Source organism: Podarcis melisellensis (assembly GCF_964234715.1).
Source record: "Podarcis melisellensis genome assembly, chromosome: 3".
NCBI lineage: Eukaryota > Metazoa > Chordata > Lepidosauria > Squamata > Lacertidae > Podarcis > Podarcis melisellensis.
This window is the reverse complement of record NC_138530.1, coordinates 51,524,099-51,551,729: the sequence shown is the minus strand read 5'-3', so window position 1 is coordinate 51,551,729 and position 27,631 is coordinate 51,524,099. Positions and strand designations below refer to the sequence as shown.

Genomic DNA, 27,631 nt, shown 5'->3' with positions numbered 1-27,631 from the left:
AGCACTTTTAATTGTGCCCAGAAACAGGCACAGCTGGTGCACTAGCTTTAACTGTGCAAATGTACTCCAGGCCACCCCAGAGACCTGGGCATCCATGCTTGGGGCTGAGTTGGGATTTGAACCCTAGTCTCCCAGGCCCTAGTCTGACATTCTAACCACTACACCACACTGGCTTTCATCAGTATTACCCCCTCAACCCCCCCCCATTAGTAGTGTTTATTAGTCCTGTGTAGAAGTTCAGTGACACGATGCTAAGTAAAATACTCCAGAAAGTCATGTCAGGGCATGCCCATTGAACTTCTGTCTCTTCCAAGAAAATTTAAACTTTGAAGGTGTCTCCTTTTTATAAAATATGATAGGGAATCTGTCTCATTTTTTAATTCCAAGTTTGTGACACTACTAACCAAGGTGAACTTCTTTCTGACAGTGCTTTGAATATTTATATCTATATTTCTTTTCTAATTTCCCTTAAATATATTATTGTGCTAGGTTTCAAGAGGGTAAGGAAGCAGAGACTTACTGGTTGACAAGAGAAGAGAGATAACATGAATACCTGTCTTCAAAAATGTGTGTTTAGAGCACGATCAGTGTGTTGCTTACTGTATTTTTCGCTCCATAGGGTGCACCGGACCATAGGGCACACCTAGTTTTTAGGGGGGGGAAATAAAGGGGGAAAATTATTTTTCCCCCCCAGCCCCAAAGAGCAAAGAAGCCAAGACAGTGAGTAGGATCCATCCCGCTTGCTGTCTTGGTTTTGTTTTTAGCCGCGGGGCTGGGACGGGGGAAGCCAGAGCTTCCCCCGACCCCAGCCCCCAGAATGGGTCCGGGAGCAGCAGCGAGGTTGCCTTTGCTCCCGGAGCTTGCTGCTATCCGTAAGCCTTCTGAGCCTGGCGGGAACTCCAGATAGCTGCCCAAAGCCCGGGGTGTGCAGTGCTGTGCTCCCTGGGCTGCAGGCTGCTATCCGCAAGCCTTCGGAGCCCGGCGCGCACTCCTGCGCCCCGAAGGCTTGCGGATAGCTTCCTGAAGTCTGCATTTGCTCCATAGGATGCATTCACATTTCCCCGTCATTTTTGGAGGAGGGAAAGTGTGTCCTATAGAGCGAAAAATACGGTACTTGAGAAAGAACACATCCCTGACAAGTATTGCCATCAGCTGGGTGATAGAGCAATCAGTCAAGCTGACTTCATGCACCTTACCGGAATCCAGCTTGCCAATAAAAGACTGCATAAGATCAGATTCCTATGAATAAGAGAGCTCATCAAATATGATCATCGGGTTACAGTTTAAATATCCTGTCAGTTGATAGTGAAACAAATGAAGAAGTACTCAAGCATGGAGTAATGCCATCACTAGAAAGAGCTGCAGTCAGGACTCCCTGGAATCTGGTTGGGGATTGCTGAAATTCTTTAATTCCTTCTATACATTGGGCATGCTAAATAAATGCACCTTTACAGCAGTAAATCACCGTTTGATGGCTGATTGTAAATAGCATATGAATTTTCTGTGGCTAGTTTGGAGGACAGAATTTTTTTGCAATGAAACCCAGACTTTGAAAGAATGAAGATATCCTGATAGAGAACATGGAGCATGCTACTCTTTCTTGACTGATTTGAACTTCAGAAATTTGCATGGTGTGCTTGCTCCTTAATGTGATTTAGATTATTAATTTTTCTCATTCATTCCCAGTTAAGAATTAAGTTTATCATTCAGTGGATGCTGGAATTCTATATAGTTCAGTTCTTTGATCAATTACTTGAGGACTTGAATGAGCTGACCATCTATCTGTAGATGCCTTGCATTTCTAAACAAAAGGATACTGAATATTAGCTGTGGATCAGAAGTAAGACATGTAGTACCTGCAAGCATTCCTGCTTGGGAATGACAATTAAACAGCTATCCCCTTTACCATGATATTCCCTTGCTTCTCCTTGCCTTTTCTCTCCCCCGCCCCCAGCACCTCCATCAGAGTTTCTGTGCCTACTTAAGCATTCTCATTCGTTCATCACTTAGCTGTTTAGGAAGGGGTAGCCTAAGGGAGATAAAGGTATCTTTGTACTTGGACATTATTGGGGTTTCCCTAATGTTTGAATCATAGTTTGAATCATTCAGATGTCATGGTAAAAGAAGCATGCCAAAAGCTAGGGATGGAGGGAATTTGGGAGAAGTGAAAGTTCAAAACATGTTCCTGGCAATCGAATGATGTCTGAAGCAGGTCTAAGTCTTGAGTATTGAGAATTCAACTAATGCGGACTATTACTAAAATAATGTATTTTTTTAAAACCGTATTTGTGGTTGACTTTGTAATTGGATGTTATGGGTGGATAAAAGGAGCTTTGGCGGGGGGGACAGCAATGACAACAGAAATATCATGAAATATGGCAATCTTCAGATGGGAATAAAAGTACTTCTGTTTCCACAAACCTTTTCCAGTTTGTCTCTAAGGATCAGTTTTTCCACAAAGCTTGAGGAATGAAATAAAATGTGTTAAATTGCTGCATTTGTGTACGTGTGTATAATTTTATTTCACTACAAACAAAATAAACAGTCGGTTATCTTGCATACATGACCCAACAGGGAACGTGGATAACACATTATCCAAAATAATGACTTAGAACATTGAGATACAACACTTTTGATCCAATAAAAAAATTAAAAAACAAAAACAACGTAAGGCACCCATGCAGCTGTGGTATGGTAGCTTTTCTAATATCTGATCGGTATATTGATGAATAGTATGAGAATACCTGTAATAACACAAAACTTTAAAAATTCAGGATGAAAATTTCACTTATGACTTATACACAGCTCTACTGAAATTAGTGAGGAAAAGTTGTGCCCCAGTATTTGCCAAACTTCAGCTTGTCCTAGGTAGTTTCAAGCAAATAAACAGTAATAAATACATTAAGATTCTACCTCGAATGCATATGTCTTGATGACAGATAATTTTGCTGCATTGTGGTGGTGCCAGTTTGGTAAAGAATGTCAGCAGTCAAGAGCAAGAAGGTTACTACATGGTTGTCACTAAGAGAAGGCAATAAATGAGATCAGAGCTAAATATATTTGTGTGACATTCTAGCAGCTGGCTTAAGCCCTGCTGTTTGTTGCAGTGGTACACTGGCCTTAAAAAGGAAGAGACTGCATTGTAGCCCAGGGAGGGAAACAGTTGGTGGGCTTGTCATTCTGCTTACTGACAGTGAAGGTCAGACAGTTTGGAGAAATGAACGTAAGTGGTAAGATGCCTCTATGTCCACTCTTTTACCTGTTAGGTGAAATGTCCCACTGTAAATGGATTGGTTTGCCTTCTATTCTTGCAATTTATTCAGATGATTATATATTCTTGCTTGCTGTTTTGCAGACTAAAATATAGTATTACTATAGCATGCTTTTTAATGTAGAAGAATTTGACTTGCCTTTACAAGTTGCAGTTCTTCAAATTACTGCTAGTACAGTGGTACCTCTACTTATGGACGTGATCCGTTCTGGGGTGCCACTCGCACCCCGAAATGTCCGTAAGTAGAGCGCCGCTTCTGCATGTGATGCAATAGAGCGCTCATGCGTGCACGCAGCGAAACCCGGGAGTATACACTTCCGGGGTTGCAGCGTTTGCAACCCAAAAATCCGCAACGTGAACCTAACGAAACTAGAGGTATGACTCAGTTACAGATAGGTAGCCGTGTTGGTCTCCCATAGTCAAAACAAAAAATTAAGGTGCTACTAGAGGTATGACTGTAACTTTTTTCATATAAGAAGCAGAGATTAGCCATTTCTTGGAAATAAGTTTAGCAAAATATGTAAGGACCTGTTTCCATATGAAAAATTGAGACTAGAACTCGAACAGAAGTATTCAAGAAGTTTGCAGATGGACTGAGGCCTACTAAATGTTTCTTCTGTTAACCCTGGCATCATTCTGGATAGAATTGAGGGAGCAACACTTTGCTGGCTTGATTCCTGACTTGTTGGCTGGCTGGCTAAGAGGAGTGGTGTTGCATAAGCTGTGGTCCATTTTATCTGCTGTATACAATTCAACTTCTGCATGAAATAGTTTGGAGTGACTGACAATAATTATGCTGATGACACTCAGTGCTTTACATCTACTAAAGGTGAAACTGTAGAGGTTCCTCTGACATGGTGTTGTCAGGATTTTGCTTTTATTGTATGCAGGTTGTATGCTCGCATTTGCTCATGCAGAAATAGGCCTCAGAATGCTTTTCACGTTATTAGGATTATATTGTAAACAAATAATAATTTAATTATGAAAACTATAGTAACTGTGAAGATTTGTGAAATTATAGATAACCTGGAGTATTCTTCATTGCTTTGTATTCATGGAACCCTCGTGTAAAAGAACTGAAGCTTAAAGCTTATCTGAGAGTAGGCAAGGTTTTCAAACATTGCTGAACTATTGGGAAGAAGGCTAGCTATACCAATATTGAACTTGTTGAAGTCTAAAGTTGAGCCACAAGTTTTGTATGGAAAAGATCTACAGCTTCCAGAGCTCAGGGGATTTATGTTGCATTCAGAATAGAATCTTAAAGATTGTATTAGGGATAGCTAGATATAATTTAATGTTGTACTTTGGTTCCAAAACAGGATTAACTCTATGGTCTAAGAAAATCTGTTAGCAGACTTTGTAAACTTTTAGGGTTTGTTGTAAACTTTGAGGGTGGGATTCACCTAACTAATCCTGTCAGCAAAAACCTAGCACTTCTGATTGTGTAATGGTGCCTCTCCCCCCCCCCCCCCGAACAGCACACAGGAGGAGGAGGGGGGATCATTCTGTCTGTTAAGTTGAAATGCTGGTGTGGACTCAATCATAGAAGAGTGAAATTTAGAATTCCACTCATAGATATGCTGGGTATTCAGCAAAAATTCTTTAACTGGATAAATTTTATTTTAATATGCAAAGGGTAATCAACATATTTGGATACCCAATTTCTTCAGGGTAACTGTGAATCAGCTAAGAAGTTTAAATATGGAATTTATATTTGCCCATACATATTTTTATAGGTCTGTAAAGGTAGTTCCTCTTTAGAATATTACTCATGTATAAATCGGGCCCCCTTTCTCACATTTATCAATACGCTACAGGAAGGTTCTAAACCTCCAGGCTTGCAAGCAAGTTTGTGGAGAGGCTGTGTGAAATAATGTGACTTTATTGGCACTAATCCTGTCTCCCTTGTACCCCCTTTACATAATATGACTGATAGAATAGTCTGTAAGACACTAATACTTGTTCATTTCATGTTGCTCAACTTTGTGTTTATTGAAATTCAATAAGATACATTCATAAACTAGGTCCGGAAAATTATTTATCAAAAATTACTAAGCATAATCTGAGAAGGGAATTTACTTTATTTCAGTTCATACCATGTACTATGATAGGATTGCAGCCTTAGAAGATACAGATGTAAGGGTAAGATATTGCTAGGATTCCACTGTTAGTTTCACAAAAAATGAATTGTATGGAATCTAACATACTTCTGGACCGTCTAGAGGCTGGGAGCTGGGGGAACTGTTATGCAGTGGTTCCGCTCCTTTCTCCTGGGCCGTGTCCAGAAAGTGGTGGGGGGGGGGTGAGTGTTCAGACCCCTGGGCTCTCACGTGTGGGATGCCTCAGAGTTCTGTCCCCCCCAATGCTTTTTAACATCTACATGAAGCCGCTGGGAGAGATCTTCAGGGGGTTTGGGCTGGGTGTTCATCAATATGCAGATGATACCCAGCTCTACCTCTCTTTCAAATCAGAACCAGTGAAGGCAGTGAAAGTCCTGTGTGAGTGTCTGGAAGCGGTTGGAGAAGGGATGGCGGCTAACAGATTGAGGTTGAATCCTGACAAGACAGAAGTACTGTTCTTGGGGGACAGGGGGCAGGCTGGTGTGGAGGACTCCGTGGTTCTGAATGGGGTAACTGTGCCCCTGAAGGACCAGGTGTGCAGTCTGGGAGTCATTTTGGACTCCCAGCTGTCCATGGAGGCACAGTTTAATTCTGTGTCCAGGGCAGCTGTTTACCAGCTCCATCTGGTATGCAGGCTGAGACCCTACTTTCCTGCAGACTGTCTTGCTAGAGTGGTGCATGCTCTGGTTATCTCGCGCTTGGACTATGCAATGCGCTCTATGTGGGACTATGCAATGCGCTCCTTTGAAGGTGACTCAGAAACTGCAGTTAATCCAGAATGCGGCAGCTAGACTGGTGACAGGGAGTGGCCGCCGAGACCATATAACACTGGTCCTGAGAGATCTGCATTGGCTCCCAGTATGTTTCCAAGCACAATTCAGAGTGTTGGTGCTGACCTTTAAACCCGTAAACGGCCTCAGTCCACTATACCTGAAGGAGCGTCTCCACCTCCATTGTTCAGCCCAGACACTGAGGTCCAGCTCTGAGGGCCTTCTGGTGGTTCCCTCACTGCGAGAAGTGAAGTTACAGGGAACCAGGCAGAGGGCCTACTTGGTAGTGGTGCCTGCCCTGTGGAATGCCCTACCGTCAGATGTCAAAGCAATAAGCAATCTTTGCTTACTTTTATCTTACTTTGGCAGCCCTGTTTAGGCATGTTTTTAATGTTTAATGCTGTATTGTGTTTTTTAGTATTCGGTTGGGAGCTGCCCAGAGTGGCCGGGGAAGCCAAGCCAGATGGGTGGGGAATAAATAATAAATTATTATTATTATTAGGATGATCTCTCACACTGATGCAGGATGTAAGGTGGAAATAACTTAAGATTTTAAAGTAAACTCTTAAACGTTTTTAGTCCTGCTCTGCATCTTTAACACAAACTTGCAGTTACTCACTTCTTAATTTCGCAATATGGTGATAGCAATGAGTCAGGTGTTAGGGGAGGGGTAGTACTTCTGTTGGGGGACACATTGTGGTACTTCTGGGGAGTGCATTTTCTGCATGTGCTGCAGAGAAAAGTGAGGAGCAGATGGGACTCATCAGCCTGAGAAGGTAGCCCATGTAGAAGGGGGGAAACTCTGATCCTTGCAGGATATCCTGGGGAGAAGAAAAGCCTAATGAGTAAATTTTGTATGCCTCCTTCCAGCAACTGCTGCAGCCAAACTGGTGCCAAATGTACTTCTCCATTTTCCTGTGGACCACACCAGCGAGGCCGAGAGGGTGGTCTTGTCACCTGGGCAACCCAGAACCTCCATACACACTGCCAGGCTTGTGCCCTGGGGAGGTCACTTCATTTCTGCTAATGCAGCGGTTTGACTTCACCCCCAGAGGTGTACTCCATTGTCTCTTAAAACAGATGGATGCCAGCAGAGTAATGGGTCTCAAATCATCTGTGGAAGACTAGTGTTTCTTTAAAAAATAAGAAGAAAAAGTGGTCTGTCTGTCAAAAAGTAATAATATGCTTTTAAATGATTCCAGGGTTATGAGTATAATTCTGTAACAGATTTTTTAATACAGTGGTACCTTGGGTTAAGAACTTAATTTGTTCTGGAGGTCTGTTCTTAACCTGAAGCACCACTAGCTAATAGGGCCTCCTGTTGCCGCTGCACGATTTCTATTCTCGTCCTGAAGCAAAGTTCTTAACCCAAGGTAATATTTCTGGGTTAGCGGAGTCTGTAACCTGAAGCGTATGTAACCTGAGGTACCACTGTATATTTAAAATTCTCTCTCTGGTTTTAGAGTAACCTTTTCCTCAGTAAGTGAAAAAACTTAACTGATTTGGCCTGTCTTTGTAGCTCAGAGACCACAGTTGGCACTAAATTTTGGGGGAAGCTGCTAACTAGTGCAAGACTTACATAATATATGTTATGAACTGTTAAAGAACACTGCTTGTCAAATGATGTTTGGTCACAATTGAAATTGGTTTCAGGCTCAGTGGTACTGTTGGGCAGATGCTTGCCACCCGGCATCTCTTCACAACTGCCTCATCTTCCTTCCCAGCTTCACTGTTAAGTTTTCTGGGTTTGTATATTCCTTTATTCTCTCTCCTCCATCTGTGGGGAGGACGAGACAATCCACGGATAGCAGACTACAGGAGTGGGTGGACACAAGACGGAAACCTGGGGTGTACTTAGTGGTAGCAGGAGACCTACAGGCAGATGGTGGCTTTATTTAAATTGTGATTTAAAACAACAATTTAAATTGAGGATGACTTATTTGTAGCTCTCTAGATGTTGTTGGCTTCCAACCTGCATCAGCTTCATCCAGTATAACAAGAGTCAGGGATGATGTAAATCAAGGTTCAACATCTAGAGAGACAAAGGTTAGCAACCACTAATAGTAAAAATCAAAAGTGGCAAGCAAAGGCTGATTTTAAACCATTGGTTTAAATCAAGTTACCCACTGAAAGTTCTTCATTTTTCTGGAATGATGGTTCAAATAATCTTCATTTACAACTAGAATGTTATTTACACTTTGATGCTTTCAACAAGTCCTGCATCTCTTTGCACTATATATGTGCATTTTGAATACTTCCCCTTTTCTCTTAAAAAGGAAGGTATTTGAAATATAGTCATATAGGGTCTTATGACAGTATGTGTTAATTGTGAGAACAAAGGAATCTGAGCAACGGACAATTTTCTCTTCTCTTCTTCTTTCCAGTGGTGTTCCATTCTGCTTCACTCTGCCTTGGCCCTGTTCCACCCTCAAAAAAGCAAAGTAGCAAACAAAATGAAATGCCCAAGACTGATAGGTTGAACCAAAGTCTGAGAGTAACTGGGCAAACTAGAGAAGATTTTCATGAGATGAAAATGACATGCCTATGTTTGGTAGGTAGAGTGTAAATAATCGTATTCGAGAAATGATCAGATTGGTTCCTAATTTACATAGAAATAGAGCACCCAACTTTTCTCTCACATGTACATGCTCAACTTTTAAGAACATTTTAAGAGGACTTGAGAATGGTCCCACTTTCTGAATTAATGTAGATGGTAACAGGTAGCAGGACCTTTCTGTTTTTTTGTGGCATCTTGTCCCTTTACCATAAAGAGTTAAAACATTGCTGTTTTCCTCTTTTTATCCTGTTGTACTTAATTATTCTAGGTTTATATTGAAAGCTACCTTGTGAATCGGTATTAAAAAGTGAGATAGAAATATTTTAAATAAAAATAGACCTTGTGCAATCATAATTCCTCATGTGAGATTGAAAGCTGCTGTGGAAGATCTCCCAACCTTCTGGAGCAGGTTTGGGAGAGTTAATTGGGACTTTGTTAGGAAGGGATCCTTAGGAGTTATTGCGTGGGGAAGTACTATTTATTATTTTCTGAAATCCCCTCTGCATATTTCACACATAATTGGGCTCCCTCATACAGATATAAGTAAATGTAAGAAGGATATTACTTTGCTCCTAAAGAAAGCCACCAGTCTTTTTTAAAAAGCCCTGCACTTTTATTTACTTCTACCACTGTTCCCTTATTATTGTCATCATCATCATGATTGACCTGGAAAACCATTCAGGCTTTTTCCATTTGATCTGTTATATTTACATTAGATAGAAAAGCTGTTCATCAGTTAAACGCTTTAACTCTTTGGTACATGGGTTATTAGAAGTGAATAATGTGGATTTAAAGGATTTAGTAATTCATTCTAAACCTCATACTACATTTTTAGGTTTTTTAGGTTTTTGCCTTTTAAAGCACAGAGCACCTGCTGCTATCTAGAATACTCATTTTATCAAGATCACAGAGATAATCTGGTTAGTCCAGATTAAAGAAGCAGTGATAAACAGTAATCCAGTTTTTGGAATTGATTGTCAGTGATATTTCTAAAGATAGATATGATTTGATAATTCAAGAGTTGGAGGGACTTGAACAGCTTTTCAGCAGATTTCCAGGACCAATAGAAATGAAAATGGTTTGTAAAGTAGTACTTGTAAATTATTTTAGCTTGATACTGTTGGAATACAATTTTGATTAGGTGGTCTTATTTTGATTTCACGTTGGAGAGGAGGTGTTGGACTTGAAATATTTCTGGATTTGTATGTAGAATATTAGAACTGTAGATTGTACCTACACAAGTGTTCAGCTGCCTGGAGTGTACAATGCATTATGGCCCTGAGGCTGGAGCACTGAAAAATTTCCCATTTACCTAGCTACACATAAATTCAGAGGTGGGACAAATGCACCCAGTGAATGGAATGGGACAGTGTGATCCCACTCTCAACTCAGATGTTAATTGTGGAATTCTTACCAATTCTTATCTGCTTCTTTTCTAGCAGATTCCTCTGCAGGAGGAATAGTACCTTCCAGAAGTCTATAGATAAATCATAGCCACCAAGTTATGCTTTCCAAAAACATTGATTCCTTACATTTCATAGACAAATGCACACTTCTTCTTTTTAGTACAGAGATAATCTGTATAGGAAAAAGTGGACACATTTGCATTGACATGAATGTGTGGATGGGATAGTCACTGATATTTAATATGAATTTGTACTAACACGAAAGTAAATTTGCCTCAATCCTGCTTTATTTGGCTTTAAGCTTCAGCATCCTTGTGAAGATTGATTTCAAACTATTTCTTCATATAGGCATGAAACAAAAGAATTTGTTGCTGCTACTACTTGCTAGACATAATGACAGGCTACACACATAATTGGAATGTTAAACTGATATTCATGCAGCCAGTAAGGTGGTTTAACGCCTGCCATTTTGAGGAACATATCATGGTAACTACAGGAAGCAAATGGCAGGGCACTGTTTCTTCTGTTGTGCCCAAGCCTGTTTTATGCTAATATTTAGTATTGAGCTTAGAGAAACAAACAACAACATTACATGTAGGCAATGAAGACTTCCCACTATCATTGCTTTTAGATATTCATCAGCTGCTTTCATAAAACTATATGCCTATTTAAAACTATTTTGTTTTTGCAATTCAGTTATAGTAAAAGATTTTTATCTTCAGTACTATCTACTTTGATTTAGGCACTGTCCGATTTGTTGAAGTATTAAGTGTCTAAGCTTCGGCTATTGAAATAAGTAGAATTGACTGGATTATGCTTATTGTTAAATGTAGCAGTCAGTTGGACAGTGTTTCAGAAGAATTTGCTCTATGGGTATATGAAGTTTAATGTAACCACTGTTTTATGTACCACTGTTTTATGTTTAATGTAACCCCCCCCCCCCATATCCTTTAATTTCTTTGTGGGACAGGTGCAATGTTGAAATGTGCCTTTGTGGGACAGGTGCAATGTTGAAATAGTTCACAATTTTTTTTAAAAAAATCACTGGATATATACAGTAGATTAACTTTAATGTGAGTTAGTATCACAGTTAAGAATAGTAATGTGTTAGTGTTTCCAGTATGTAGTTTTCTGCTCTGTTTGTTTTTGAAGGTGACAACTCATGTAACAGCACATTGTATATAAATGATATAATCAGATCTGATTATTCACTATTTAGAAATGTTTACTAGACCTATTTAACTTTACAATTCAGAATGTCTTTGTTATTTGTTGGAAATAGCTATATAATATTCTCTAACAAATGAACATCTGCTAACTTAATAGTATATCACTGACGCTGTTCTTACATTTGTGTTTTTGTAGTTGCTAGTTTTTATTCATGGAGCATAGTGAGAAGTGACTATCGATTTTTAGTTTTTCTCATGGTTAAGATGTGTGAAGGATGTAAAAGTAGTATTGTTCTCATTTGACTGACATTTAAGAGCTGACAGAATAAAATATAAAATTAACATATAGCTCAGATTTGTGTATTAAGCAGGAAAAGATAGCTAGCAGATGGCTCAGCTTGTTTTAAAATCCTGTAATTTGTTTCCCAAAGCTCTGCATACAGTGATGCAAAAGGAATTGCAGCAAAAGTAATTGCACATTCAAGAGTGATCAATGATGCTTGCATTAGGTAAAATATGGGGGCTCCATAATGTTTGACTGGCCTTAATAGGCAATCAAATCGGTCTTTTCTAGAACTACTTCCCAAAATAGTATGTCTTGTCTCTGATTAAGAATTTGGGAGAGTAGATTGACCCGGCAAGCATAGTGCTTGGTAATGGTGTTCCAAGTGTCTTAGCAGTGCAGCGTGGTTGCAGGAGCAATCTCCAAATCTGCTTGGAAGCCCAGTGCAACTGTGGGGATGATGCCCACTTCCCCTCTCCAGCTCTAGAATTGGGAAGACAACTATAGTGGGCAGGAATAGTTACACACCCCAGAGGTCAGAGGATCCACTTTCTCCGGGGTGGAGAATCTCTGGTCTGTGGACCCATCTTTGCCCACCAGGAGGTTAAATTTGGTTGCTCTACTTCTGCCTCCTCCTCTTAGTCTTCTCCTTTAGTCCCTACCTCATCTTGCTGCATCCTCTTCCTAATTGTCACACTAAAGTTTCCAGGACTTAGTGCCACCTGTGGTCGGTCATGCAAACTACAGCATGACAACAGACCAGTGAAATATAGGGTGGAGAGATATTCTGTTCTGTGGGAAATTGAGTAGCAGGACAAGATTCTGTTTGTACTTAAACTACAGTCATGCTGATTGTTATCTCAATGTTTATTGCTATATTTTGAAGAAAATGGTGATTTCCCTCCTCTTTAAATTTCAGTTCAACTTCGTTGGAAGAATCCTTGGGCCCAGAGGGCTAACAGCTAAACAGCTTGAGGCTGAAACAGGATGTAAGATAATGGTCCGAGGCAAAGGGTCCATGAGAGACAAAAAGAAGGTAAGATAATTTAATGATAATTTTAAAACTCCTAGTTTGCTAGAAGAGCTTGTTTATGCTATTTATATGTTCTTCATTGTTTGTACATATGATTATTTTATGCTGATTAAATAAACCTTGAGGCTTTTATTTATATGGGAACTGTGTGTGTTCTGGAGTGGACTCTAGAATTCATAACTGTTCCTACAGTATCAAGTATTCAAAGAGCTTCAAATGCATTATCTTGATAATCCTTTCAACATCATTGTAAGTAGGCCAGTACTAATATCCCTATAGCAAATTGAGGAGTTGAGACATGGGAACTTGCTTAAGGCCGTTAGTGATTTCATGGCTTGGAGTTCATACTTTTGGTGACATTGTAGATATATTATGACTGGGTGGTTGATTACAACAGCAAGAGTCCTAATGATAATAGGTTACTTGAGTAAACAGCTTAAATTATTTTCTGTGCTTCATCTTCTGCATGCTGAATGCAATGTGACTTGTGGAAAGATGCACATGACATTCCTATTTTGAAAATGGTGCAAATTACAAAGCTCCAGCTAGTTAAAATATAAAATTTGGTGATCTCAGGGGATAATGATGGCAAACTCGGAGCTAGATACTAAATTCTGAAATAGACAATGACTTGGTTGTGGAATTCAGTGTTGTGCTACTGCAACTAAAAAGTTGCTTGAAAGAGAAACTCTTGAGATGCTTGAAATAATATTAGAAACTTTTTCAACTATGGTATTTCTCTCCGTGCCCTATTGTCACAAGCTGTTATCCTTGAAAATATTTAAGATACTAGAAAATCTCACAATTAACTATCTGTGAAACAAATCTTGCTATCCTTCACTTAATCTTAGTTCAGTCACAAACCATGTATGTCCAAGGTTTAATATCAAGGTCAGAGTGGAATCAGTGGATTACATTGCTGTTTAAACCATGCACCAGTTGGTTCCTTTTAAAAATAAATAACACTAAACCCCTTTAGATGGATTGCAATTTAAGACTCCGCACACTGCAGTACATTAAATTGGAAATATAAACAAACAAAATAAAAATATGCAGCAAATAATCAATCCTCTTCCCTGTTTTCCAAAACTGCATCTCCCACTTAACTCCTTTTATTTAATTATTCTCTGTATTTCTTCCAAAATCACCTTTTAATTGCTTGACTTTAAATTAATCCTGCTAATATATTTAATTGTTTACAGTAATTTAAATAATCCTAATATCTTCCCCATTCCTGATTAAAAGTCTTATCTTCTTGATTTCCTATTCTTCTTTAGAGACCAAGTGCCCAAACTGCAACCCAAAACCCACTTATTTATCACAGAGTGCCCAGAGCTGTTGAGCTTTTTGGGGGGATAGGGGTTCCCCGGAGTTGTTGTTTCGGAGGGGATTTTTTGGGGGAGACTTCTCATAAATAGCTCACCATACATGACTTGCTAGTTCTTTATTATTCTTAACCAGCCCTGTTAAGTGCAGATGGGGAATTGCCCAGTGAAGAGAAAGGAGGGCAAGAGAGCAGCCTTATTAGGGGGTGAAGTGGAGGCTTCCAGTTGTAAGGCAAACCTGGCCTTGCATCTTTAGAAACAAGAAAGGCCTAGCAGGGTGTGCCACCAGATTGCTCTTTTCTCTAAGCGCCTTTTTTGCTGTTTTGACGCCAGGCTAAGTTTTGGCACATGAGTGAGGCCACACCTGTGCCTTCTCTTGATCTGAGGCGGCCGCCTTGTAGCATCTCCAGCCGCGCTTCACCTGCTGCCCTTGTCCCGTTGCAGGAGGCTGCCGTGGGCGGGCATCCTCGCAAGGGCGGCTGCAGGAGCAGCTGCTCCTGCCTGCTGCCACCGTTTGCTGTGGTCTCCGCCAGTGAAGCTGAAGGCCTGCCCCAGCCAGGGATCCTGCTCTGAGCATGCTGCTCAAAGTTATGCCACACAGGCCAACTGGGCTTTTGAGTTGTCCTGCTTCCTGCTGCTTCCTTGCTGCTGCGGCGAGCCATGGTTCAGGCAAGGCTCCAGGCGGCGCTCTGGTGGGGCCCCAGAACCTGGGTGGGAGCCGTGTGTTTGCAGCGTCCCTAAGGGCGGGTTGTGTACCAGGCAGGTTCCCGGGCACAGCACGGCCCCACTCTCCGGCTTGTCACCTCACAGTAAAGATGACATACAGCGGTCAGTGGCGTTTCCCAATTTGCTCGGCAGCTGTGGCGGGTGGGTGCTGGCCATACTCAGTCTACCTGGGGGCCTGAGGAGCGCTCGGCTGGTGGAGGAGTGGCCGCACCAGTGGAAAACAGCCGAGGGGGTGGGGCGGGCGGCTCTTCATCGGCTGCCACCACTGCCACCTCCACTCCAACAAGCAGCAGTGCAGATGGGCCGAGGGCTCTGCGTGCCCACTGTGGCACATGTGCCATAGGTTTGCCACCACTGGTATAATCCATCAACTTTGCTTTCCATTCTTCCTTGGTTGGGACAGTGTCTTCTTCCCATCCCTGCACAAAAAGCATCCTGGCAGGCCATGGTTGTATACATCAACAGTTTTTTTCCTGGTCTTTCAGTGTATCCTGTCCTATTATCCCTAAAGGAAAAGCTTCTGGTTTTGTTTTGTTTTTAGTAAAAGTTACCGTCAACTTTTTTTTCTCCAGTTCATTGTAAATAATTTCCCAGAAGCTTTTTGCTATCTTACAAGACCACCATATATGATAAAATGTACCCTTTTTCTCTTTACATTTTCAGCATATATCTGACTTGTACATTTTCACTAATTTACTAGGTGTTAAATACCATCTGTACATCATTTTCATATAATTTTATTTCAGTGTATAACATGCTGTGAAATTCAAATCTGTGTTCCACAACCTTTCCCACGCTGCCAGTCTTTTGCCCAGTGTATCATCGCTGATTTCACCTGCTCGTCTTTTGTTTACTATTCCAAAAGACATTTATACATCTTAGTCAATACCTTATCTTTATTTTCTATTAAATACAACTGCCTCTGTCAAGCAAGCAGAGATTCCCCCCCCCCCCACTTGCAAGGAGGCATTAATTACCTTTCTGGCCCACCCAGCTGTCCCCTCCCTGTTAGTTTTTTATTACCCAAGAGGGGCAAGGGGTCAAAGTTCAAGTGATTGCCCTCACTAATCCAAGCAGACCCTGTCCACCTCCTTAATCCTTACTATTTGAAACCAACACAACAGGTCTAGACAGTGCTCTGGACACTCTTTGAGATTCATCTGTAATAACAGTGGAGTCAAGATCCTGGTGTATGGAAGTAATTTTGTCATCAAAATGCTTTGCAAATAAGTCACAGCGAGCTACTGTCTGTTCCACCTCCTCCTTCAGGCCAGATTGTAAGTGGTCCCACATTACTGGAGAAGTTCTGCCAGATGGCATAGTGAGGATGCAATGGAGGCAGCAAAGTATTCCTCTTTTGCTGCTTTCACTGCCACTAGGTAGGCTCGATGATGATTGCATTTGATTTAATCTTTCCTCCACTTGCGTTCAAGCAGTTTCCCAACTTGTTTCCTAACCCTAAGCTCTGGAGTATAACAGGGAGTCAATCGGACTCCATGAAGTGGGAGAGGGTGCTTAGGGACTATCCTGTCAATAGCTTGAGCCATTCAGATAGTCCAGAGATTGTTAAATCTCCACAAAACAGCAGTCTTGTAGTCCTCAACACCACCTCCAAGAAAAGCTCTGTTAGCTCAGGCGGTAAACCAGCAGAACCCCCAGTCTATCCTATTCCCCACCCCTGGACAGAGAGCCTAGAAACAGAGGGGGTGGTTTCTATAAACCACATCAATTTCCCCTCTCTGACCCTCAGGTCTGTCTTAATATTGCACCAAATACCCAGGGTAGCCACACTCTACCCTTCTCACTCACCCAGGTCTCAGTGATACAGACCAGATCAGCCTTCTCATCCACAATCAGATCATAGATGAGGGAGGTCTTATTCTGAAACGACCTAGCATTTGACAACAGCAGTCACAGACACGAGGGTTGGCTGACAGGACAACCACAGTTCCCCAGGTTGGAGGAGGGATTGGCACACAGCCACAATGACCAACTGCCTGTGCTGTGTGCCCCTTACCCAGCCAGCCCCACCTTCCCACACCATGCCTTCCTCAAGCCTGAACCACTGTGATTGCTCCACCTACTCCGTCCCACTGCTCCTCTATTTCCAGGCATATCTTTCTTTTATTTAAAGCAAACCAAAACTTTTAAAATTCCACAAATTAAAGTCATTTAAAACATTTTAAACAATTGCAGCAGTAAAACCAATAACACATCCCCGAACAAGAGCCCTTAGACCATGGTGATCCAACACACGTCTCAAGGGCCACATGCAACCCTTGTGGGTGGCCCTTGGCAACATTTGACACCCCCCCCCCCGGGTAACTGAAGTTCTGGGCTTGGGGAAGAAGGTGTGATAGAGCTCTGACCCAGGCCCTAGAGTTTTGCTGCCTTCTTCCCAAAGTCTAGTTAGTGCTTTCCGAGCTTTGGGAAGGAGGTGAGAGGGCTCTAGGACCCTGCCGGACCCCTTGTGCTGCCAGAACCTTGCACCTGCTTTCCAAAGCCTGGCGCCTCACTTACCCAACTTTGGGAAGGCAGCACAAGAGCAGGGGTAGGGTGGGCACACAAATTTTGGGGCATGCTTCCTTTCCCTGCAAGACAAGGCAGTATGTGGCCCACGAGTTCCATGCTGAAGTACACTTGGTATTAAAAGTTGGACTGCCCTGGCCTAGACGCTGCCAAATTGCTCTGTGGCCTCCATTTTTCCTTTTATATATTTCATATTAAAAGTATATGAAATATACCTCTTCAGTATTTCAGAAATCTCTAAGCAGTATGCAGTCCCCCAAAAAACATGCAATATTTTTGAAACATTACAACCCCAATCACTAAAATAACAATTTAGAAACACATAAAAGCATTATTTAAATGCTGGATTTTCAGTTCCTCATCCCCCTTTCTTTTCTGAGAGACGAAGCCATGCTGATTGTGGAAACCCTCAGAGGCCAAGAGTGAACAGGGTCTGGGGAATCTTGCATTTTGATGCACAGGTCTAGCTTTTAATCATGGTGAATAATTTTCCCAGTGCATTCCAACCTTCAAGTATTAGAATGATTTCAGAAGCATATTAAAAAGCAGGTTTCATAGGGCCAGATTCAAGCACCCAATCTCCTTAACTGCAGCCTGCACAAGGACTCCCGCTAGTGCAGTGGGAATTCCCTCCCTCCCCTTGCTTCTCTCAAATCCACTCAGGAGGGTCAGGAAAATGTCAAGAACAGCATGCGGGCAGACAAGGAGTGATCATTCCGTTGGGCAAGCAGAAAGGCTTCTGCTGGCAGAACAATATCCTTAGTGCTATGTTGAATTTTACCCATGGTGTTGCATGTTTATTAGTCATTTTCTTAACTTTAAAAGAGAAGACATCTGCTGGCAGTTTTGTAAGAGACAATTGTCTTCTAATGAGAAGCTTGTATGTACAGAAGAAAAAGAATAGGGTTGATTGCTTACAATCTAAAAAAAATATATATAACCACATTTTTGGATTATTTGTGTATCTAATTGCTATGCAATCAAAACTATGTGAACTGTAGTTATTTGAAACTACGAAATGAAAGGCAATCATTTATGGGGGAAATATCACATTCACATGCAAGCCTCCCTGAAAATTAGAGTTAGGTGGCTCTTGTGTTTAATTATAGGTGTCTGGAAAATAAAGTTATGCTTGTGTATTAAATGAATGAATGTGACCCTGAAACATCAGCCCTGCTTTGTTGTTGCAGAGCAACTGGCACAGAGGAGAACTGAGTAGTGTTGTGTATTTTGGTGATAAGGGACTATGTCAGAATGGCTGTTAATTACCTGCTTTGTTTGATTAAGGAAGTAGTGGCTCTGCACTTTCTTCTCACCAGTGACAGCTTTCAGTTAAACTTGTTTTAAACTCTGATAGTGCCATCTCTCTTTTTCTGGAGATGAAGAAATTTAATACATTTTAAGCATGCTTAGAGGCAGCATTTCTTCGTGTGAATATAGTGTTTACTACAAGGTGTGTCATGTTTATGATACCAAATGTTTGATTTGGTTTGCAAATAGTTAGATATCTATTTGGGCTAGAAGCATGAAATCAACTAGAATAATTGAGGAACTGCTCAATAATTATGCAATTAACTTTGCTTTAAGGTCTCCTGCTTGTGATGTGATTTTGGCAATAAAGGTTTTTCTGCAAAGAGTACTCTGAAATGTACGAGAATGTTTTATTTTGCTGAGAAATTTGTATTTCAGATGCCTTTTGGAAGTATACAAGAACTTTGCAGGAGAAACACTTGGTGTCATTGTCATAAAACTCGATGCTAAAACCTGAGACTTCTAACATACAAGCTCTCCCAATTGTTTCTTGAAGTATAATAGTAGTAGAGCTTTAAACAGTGCCATAGAAGTATTTGATAGTCTTTACTGCCCTTTCTTACATGATTTCTTCACAGAATTGTAGAATTGTTTGCTATAATATTGCAACTAGACAGCTAATGGCCACGTGGTAAATCCTCGTCTGATTTTTCCAGTCTGTTAACACGCCACATCAGCTCTTTGTGTCATATCCCTTCCCTTTGGCACTGGAGTGATTGTATCTCTTGCAAGCCAGTTGTAGGGCTGATGAAGGTATGGAGCTTTCTTCCACCTCACTTCATGTTAGGGGAGTTCTGTGCACTCATATGCACAGAATCCCTGGTTGCCGATGGCAATCAGTTGAGTTGCTAAGCACTAAGCTGTCTTGGTTCACTTCTTGATGGGGTATAGGCTTTCGACACTGTCCTTCTGTTACAACTTTGGTTGTCCATTCTGATAATCAAGGTACTTACATAGCTTTGTGATTCCACATATGTTAGAATTACCGTGGGTTTCAACATGATTTTCAACCTAGTATGACACCTTGAATGCATCCCCCATGCACCAAATCCTCACTATGTGTGCATAGCTGTTCTAACCTCAACTTTTAATGAAGTTTTGGTCAGTTTTGTACTTAGAGATACTATGGTCTGTGAAATTTCATAGTAGCGATAATTGGTAAGGAAGGTGACTCAAGTTCATACGAACCTTGATAATTATGTATCTAAAATACTTTGGTACCGGTAATCTATTGCAGGAATTATGGTGCAAAATGAGTTTAATCTAGAAGCTGAATCTGATTCAAAGTTGAGCACTAATGATCTGAGAACTACTAGAAAAGACAGTAAATGGGATCAGTACTCAGGGTGATATCTAACTAGACCCATTGAAATAAATGCATTTAGGTTGCTTAAGTCCATTGTTTTTAATAGGTCTGCTTTGATTGTGGATAACATTGGATAGCGCCCTCAATTTTTGTGAAAATAGGGAGTTTGGTTTTTGGGTAGTAACAAAACTCAGTGGCTTTAGAACCATCAGAATAAGGAGACCAAAGCTCTTTCGCTTTTGGGAGTTCCTCCTGAACACATTGACGTTACCCCTACTTTAAACTTTTCAAGCATACAAACTCCCAAAGCAGTTTAGAAAATGTTGAATGATACAGTAGTAATAAAGATTAAAAGGCATAGCAGAATAAGATGAAAACAAAAGAGCAACAAAATCATGGACAAACCCATCAGTCAAAACTAAACACCCTGAAAAGCCTTAGTGAATAGACTCTTTACCTGAAACTGAAAAGCTTCTCTTGGGAGAAAGTTCCAGGGGCAGAGCACCACAGCAGAAAAGGTCACACTTCCCCCCCTGCCCCCACCGGTTTTGCTACAGAACATGCTGGGGTGCACAAAGGGATTGTAATACCTGGCATAATAGTGATTGGGCTGTGAAACAGATTGGAAACCAGTAAAGCTGCTTCAAGGCACAGATATTAGCCCCCTGAAGTCCACTTTAAAACAAATAGCAGGAGCCTTATTTTAGTTGATCACCTATTAAGTAGTGACTGGTTTGAAACCAGACCATTTCTAGATGGTTTCATTACCACTATAGCTGTAAAGAAAAAAAACCTTGAAAATGTACTATAATCTCATTATACAGGTGTTTTTCTATAATATGTACTTGAAATTTCTCTAGTTATTTTGGGCCATGTGCTTCAGCCTTTTAATTGCTGGTGCTAGTGTTTAGTATGTTATAGCCAAATTGAGCACTTGATTAATATGCAGTAAGAGATTTTCAATATTGCTGCATGATTAAAATGTTGCTGTTTTAACTTGAGTTTCATGATTTAACTTGATTTGAGGTTAATATTTATGAGCCTGTTAAATTGACATACTACTGAGGCTATAAAGACAGATGTATGAGGTAGGGAAGAGCATAGCAGGTTAGATTAATAATGAACCCAGGTGCTGAATTTTTACTATTAGTTATCCCACTCCCTCCAAGGAAACAAAAGTGGCATAGAGTGGTACCTTGGTACTCAAACAGCTTGGCTCCCGAACTCCGCAAACCTGGAAGTGAGTGTTCCGGTTTGCGAATGTTTTTTGGAAGCCAAACGTCCAATGCGGTTTACGCGGCTTCTGATTGAGTACAGGAAGCTCCCGCAGCCAATTGGAAGCTGTGCCTTGGTTTCCGAATGGTTTCGGGAGTCGAACAGACTCACGGAATGGATTAAGTTTGAGAACCAAGGTACCACTGTATATGGTTCTGTTTCCCATTTTTAAACCCCCAAACAATACTGTTAGGTTGTGAGTTATCCAAGGTCCATTGAGCTTTGTGACTAAATATAGATTTGAACCATTGACTCTTAGGTCCTAGGCTAGCACTCTGATTACTGCGCCACCCTGGTTATAATGCCTATGTCATCAAAACTGGGAGTAGGGAAATCCCAAGTTGAATAAAAACAAGGGAGCAAAACCTTCCCTGAATAGCCAAATGCAAGCTGATGCTCAACATCCACAGAATGCTTAGTGCCGGGGTGTGTGTGTGTGTGTGTGTGTGTGTGAGAGAGAGAGAGAGAGAGAGAGAGAGAGAGAGAGAGAGAGATAGATATGAGGACAGAAAGTAATGAGGAAGGGTCATATAATGAAGAAACTTGAAAGACTGCATGGCTGACAGAAAACCCACTCCACACAAAACACTTCATTGCATGTTCTACATGTGCTACGCCATCATCTAAATTATATAAGTATATGGAACACCAGTTTTCTCTTGCTTCATCTTTTATGTTGTACAGTTACTCTCTGCAGATGACTCTTCCTGTCAGCAGCGAACATCCCAGCCAACCTGCTTTGTGAAATATACACATCTTCAGCAATACATTAGCAGAGGGTAGAACAATCACTGTGTTCTTAAATGCCATGTTATAGAATTACTTCTGCATTAGGAAATGCTGCACTTAGTGCATAATTTGTGGCCTTCTTGTCAGATGGTGGCATACAATACTTGCATCAAAACTCTTAGGGATACTTAATGTATCTTACTTCTAATGTGACAGTTAAATGTTAACTGTCCATGTATTGATACAAAACGTTTTATTGCATATCTTCAATTTTCAAGTAAAATAGAATTGGGGTTCCAAAGCCTGTCAGCTGGTCAAATATGCCTTGATATGGATGGAGCCATTGTGTAAAGCGAGATGAGCGTTGCACCCCATAGTCGCCTTTTACTGGACTTAACCATCCTGGGGTCCTTTACCTTTACCTAGAGCCACTGTGTAAGTGATTTTAGCAATGGCTAGAGTTAGAAGCCCTTGCTCCTCAATTCTTAGGTTGGCCATTTAAGAAACATGGCTTACCCGTGGCAATTTCAGGACTGTAAGGTGCAGGATGAATAATAATGACTGTACTTGTACAGCAGTGAATGCAAATTTATTCACACTATGCCATACATCTACACCCCTTGATAAGACCATGGAAGGGTCTGGCACCATTTTGGAAGGTTCATTCATCAAGTCTGCATACACATACATATACTGTCCCACATAGGCAATGCATACCAGATCTGGCACTTTAAACATACTAGTAATGTGGCTTAAATGATAAATGCTGTTCATGACAGCCACTTGCATATTTTCACTAAATTTTGTAAAAATAAATAAATAAATAATTCAGGATAATTTCTGAAGCATCCGGACAAAGGCTGGGGTAGAATGGAACTATATACAGTTCTTAATAGGACTTTTCAGTAGACAAATTAGCTACTTGCTTCCAAAGTTGTAGTATAAATCCTTTAAATCATCAGCAATAGTCTGATCTTTCCATGACTTTCACTTCTGATTTGTAATTATGTCTTAGAATATGTGGGCTGTTTGCATAGGAGTTTTTGTGCTGTAAGTTTAGATTGTACTTTACTGTGAAATGTCAAATTATTATTATATTTCTGCTCAATATAACATGCAGTGGTTATTTGTTCTGAGTGGTCCCTTACATTCCCACATATGCCCCTGCCTCAACCCAAGTGTTAGATAGAATATTATTGAAGGTCATGTCACACTCTGGGAGAAGTATTTTGTATCCATGAAGTATTTACTCTTAGGAAACTTGGAACTGCTGTCACACCAACAATCACCTTTAAAAGTCCCCCCTCCAAACCAGGTTTACAATTGAATGACAGTTTGACTTGTGCAGATGTAATGCTACTTATTCTGTGTTGTGCCAACTGCTGTTCAGAATAATAGTGATAAATTTCAGTTACTGTTACAGTAAATGCCCTGCTCTTGGGAACATCTGTGGCTTACACTCCTTCCTGTACCTTGCCTCTTGTCTATTTTCTGAGTTTAGCTATAGCTGTGTTAAATCTGAATTGGACCTTTTTGTCATTTGTCTTGTCATCTGACCATAACCTGATTGGTTGAATTTTTTACAAACTAAAAGGTTATAAAAGCCTTCTTCCAAACATTCAGTAAATGTTTCACAGATAGCATAATTGAGACTTGTATGGTACATTTGTATGTAACGTGCAGCCCATTCCTAAGTATGTCTATTCAGAAGAAAGCGCTATTGAGTGCATTTTCTCTTCAGATTCTCTTTCTTGCCTTTTCTCTTCAGATTTGATGGGGAAACGTCTGAAGTTTCAACCAATGACCCAAGATACAGCCATGTATTGCCTATAAAAGGGGGCACTAACCTTTTAAGATCAGAGAGACACATTTTGAATTTTGAAGGGAGTGCTGTGGACATCAGTCAGAGAATGTTTGCCCTGTGGGGGGGGCACAGCCAGTGTTGGATATCAGGGTCTCCCATTGCAACAGCACCCTGTGCAACAACAAAATTTGGTGCCCCTCACCTCTTGTGCTTTTTTGTAAATCATAGTTGTGGCAGCCCTGAGGCTCTGTGCCCAGCTGTGAGTGAACCAGTTGCGCCCCCCTAAATCCACCACTGGCATAACATAACACAAAGTAAGAGAGAATATAGTCATTGCCTCTCCACCCCAAACACAACAACAACCTCATGCTTTCCACCAGAAGTTAACTATGTGGAGATCACACAATATTGATTTTTCCCTCGCTGTCTCTCATCTACCAAGAAATCAGTTACTTCTCTGGATGCAATTGCATTTTTATAACTTATAAATGGATCAGGTATCTTAACAAAACATGTTGCAGCTAAGACAACTCAAAATAAATATGATGGCTTTGTTTTTCCCCCCAGGAAGAACAAAACAGAGGAAAGCCAAACTGGGAACATCTGAATGAAGACTTGCATGTACTAATCACTGTGGAAGATGCTCAAAACAGAGCAGAAATCAAACTGAAGAGGGCTGTAGAAGAAGTAAAAAAATTACTGGTACCTGCAGTAAGTAAATATATTGAAATATTCATGTTTTATGATATGTTCTTTAAATTGGAATGAGAATATTCAGAGTAGGTTACATTCTTGTGAGCGTAGTTTCAGAGTGGAGTATTTTTTGATGTACTACAATGTCATAAAGGATATTAATAGGAATAAATCTATAAGTTGTTCAAAAGTCAGATTTCTCCTAATGGAAAAGGATAATTTATAATGCATTCTCATATTTGAAAACTATGGGTCATTTTAGAGCTCTTTGACCACAATCTAGAGAACTGTGTGAGGCTGTTGACATAAAAAAAAGCAAACTACTTTTTAAACTTGTGAAATATTAGAATGTGATTCTTTCAAAAGCACGTTTAGCACGTTACAGAGCGTTGTTGCTAAGAGAAGAAATATCAAAAGTTCAGAAAGCCATAAGAAAACACTTGGGTACACCTAAAGTAACTATCTGGGTTCTATGCAAGATGTGCAATTTAAAACGTGGGTGGGGCCTAACAAAGTGTTTATGAAATGTACAACTCCTATCTTAACTACAAATAAACCTCACCAGTTTCTTGATGGTGGCATTATGGTGGCCATAATATTTATTTGGCTGCCACATGTGAAGAATCAAGTTTTTATAAAATTGATTTGCTGAGGTATTACTAAATAGGTCTTTACTAATTCTACATATTGCCAACAAGACATAGAACACTAGGAAATAGAAATAGAAATGTATGAATGAGATCACTTTAAGGTTGCAAGTGTTCAAACTGTTTTTGCTTTAACTTGTTCAGTGTTTCCATGAAAGAATGAGCAGAATTCACTGATGATAAGGGGCAGTGCTAATTTTCCATGGAACAAAAATTCATAGGTATTCAGTTTTCGAGTTGGAGAAATTCCATTTGATGCGTGTATATGTAGGTGCATATATAACATTATCAGGTTATGTGAAATTTGAGAGATTTTTACAAGGAAGATAAGCACAATGCAGTACAATTTTCAATGATAGGTTTTTTAAATTAAATTTTATTGTTGTTAGCCGCCCTGAGCCCGGCTTCGGCTGGGGAGGGCAGGATATAAATAAAATTATTATTATTATTATTATTAAAATGAAGCTGAAGTATTTGTCATATAGAGGAAAGAAGTAGTATCAAGTACAAATTATACATTAGTACCACAGAAAAACATGTTTGGTCAGTATAATTTAAGGTATTACTATACTAGACAGAATGGTTCAGAGTACATTTTTCATATTTTTAACAAATGATTGAGACATTAGGAAATTTCACTGAAGTTCTTTTTAGTTAGACCTTAATTGGAGAGAAAGGAGCAGAAATACATAACTGCTTTCTTCATCATTTACAACTACAATTTAGTAGCTGGTTGATAGTTTCATAGAACTTCATTTGAAACTGATACCTTAATATTAAACATGTATACATATACTAGGACTGTCAACTGATTGCACTGTACTGTACTTGAAGCTGTCTTCCTTTGAACTGATTAAATTGATTAAATTAAAAAACCTTTTGTGTATTACAAAATCAACTTAGATGCCCTTTTTACAGCACATGAAGCATAAGAATGTATAATTTAATGAACAATAAAATATATTTTTGATTTTCCTCAAAATGGTGATTAGCTGATCTGCTGATTAAAACCCTTTAAAGCTTAACCAGTTGATGTCAGACAATGAAGTGTATGTGTTTCAGTGTTGCATGCATAGTCAAATAGTTGAACAGATCTTGATTCATTTGGAAGTGTATGACTTTAAGATTGTAGCAATTTTAACTGGTACAGCTTTCATTTAGGAGTCAGCTATGTTAAATTTATTTTGAAAAGTTACTCAAATTATGAATGTGCTCTTCCAGAGATAATGATAGGTTCAAATCAGGATATAAAGAATATGGTGTGCATAAAGGAGAATATTTGTGATGCATGCAAGTTGCAGATAGTCAGCTCCTAATTTCACTACAAATCAAGTTTTTGTGTGTGTAAATCATTGCTTAGTTCTGCTTGATAATTTGAATCATTCTTTTTTACACTGTTCATTGTTTTAGCACATGCTGGTTTTTCTCTGTCTCCATTTCAGTATTGGATTTTCTTTGCAAGTTATATTCTTTAGGAGGTTATGAATGAATATTCGTACAGTCATGAAAAGGGAGAGGTGGTTTGAGTACCTTGTAACTAAATGTTAATGACTATTGCTGTATATATGGAACATGGAGAGGACCATATTTGTTATTAATAATGTCATAAGTGTGAAGGGACAATGTGCATAAATACTGGTCTTGATTATTCCTCTTTATAAATTGCTAGGTTGACTTCCCAAATGTGATGTTAAAGTAATGGAAGTGGTTTGTTTTGTGAGTCTGCCACTAAACCTCCCCATGCTTTTTATGCTAAGAGTGGTTCTCTGTTTCATTGTAAATTTACATTGGTTCTATGTTAACTGCCACTTACTTTAGAAGTATGGAGTCAACCTCAGAAATAGTTGCTTGTTCTTCCTCCTTAATCCCTCTTCCCCCAAGCCTTTACAGCACTGATACTAAAGATGATTAAGGTTAACAGGGGTTCTAGTTTAACCAAGGTCTGAAACTGCATTTGCAAATGGTTTCAGAGACTCACAAATCATAAGTCGTATGCTCAGAGGCATGAATACAGTCAACAAGACTAGTAGCCATTGATATCATTTTGTCCATGCAATTCTCTTTTAAAGGTTTCAAGTTGTTGGCTATCACTGTATCTTGTGAAAGGGAAAACTCCATAGTGCTACTATGTGTTGTGTGAAGACTTCTTTTTGTCTGTTCTGAATTTTCCAGTGTTAAGCTTCATTGTCCTGAGATTTAATACCATCTTCACACCAATATTTTATCTTCCTTTTCAATGTTCTCCCCCTTACTGCTTTTCTGAACTATAAACCCCGCAAATGTTACTTATAGGGCAATTTATCTAGCCCATTTCTGAACTTTGCCCTTTCTGAACCTTTTCCAGCTCTACAATAATGTTTTTTTCAGGTGAGGCAACCAGAGCCACACAGCATATTCCACATGTGGTTCCACCTTAGATTTATATAAAAGCATTATGTTATTGACAGTTTTATTTCCCACCCCTTTCCTAGAGTTTGCAATTTTCACAACTGTTGCACACTGGGTGAACACTTTTATTAAGCTATCCACCATGATTGATTTTTTGGTTGTTCACAATTCACACCTCATTTGTGTATATGTGAAATGAGGATTTAATTGGGTTTTGCCTTAACCTGCATCAGTGCACATGTAGCATCTGCCCATTCAGCTACCTTGCAGAAATAATTTTGACGCTTAT

The 27,631-nt window shown here is 40.0% G+C and overlaps 1 protein-coding gene across 9 annotated transcripts in view; it reads left to right on the top strand.

Annotated features, from left to right (window-relative positions):
* Positions 1-27,631, top strand: part of QKI (QKI, KH domain containing RNA binding) — a 109,142-nt gene that overhangs the window by 37,517 nt on the left and 43,994 nt on the right. For all 9 annotated transcript variants that reach the window (XR_014167196.1, XR_014167197.1, XR_014167198.1 and 6 more), the window contains exons 3-4: positions 12,496-12,612; positions 24,182-24,325. Coding sequence is in view for 6 of the 9 variants with exons in the window: in XM_081906933.1 (XP_081763059.1) it covers positions 12,496-12,612; positions 24,182-24,325 (261 nt within the window). In the remaining 3 variants the exon portion in view is untranslated. The remainder of the gene's footprint in view (positions 1-12,495; positions 12,613-24,181; positions 24,326-27,631) is intronic.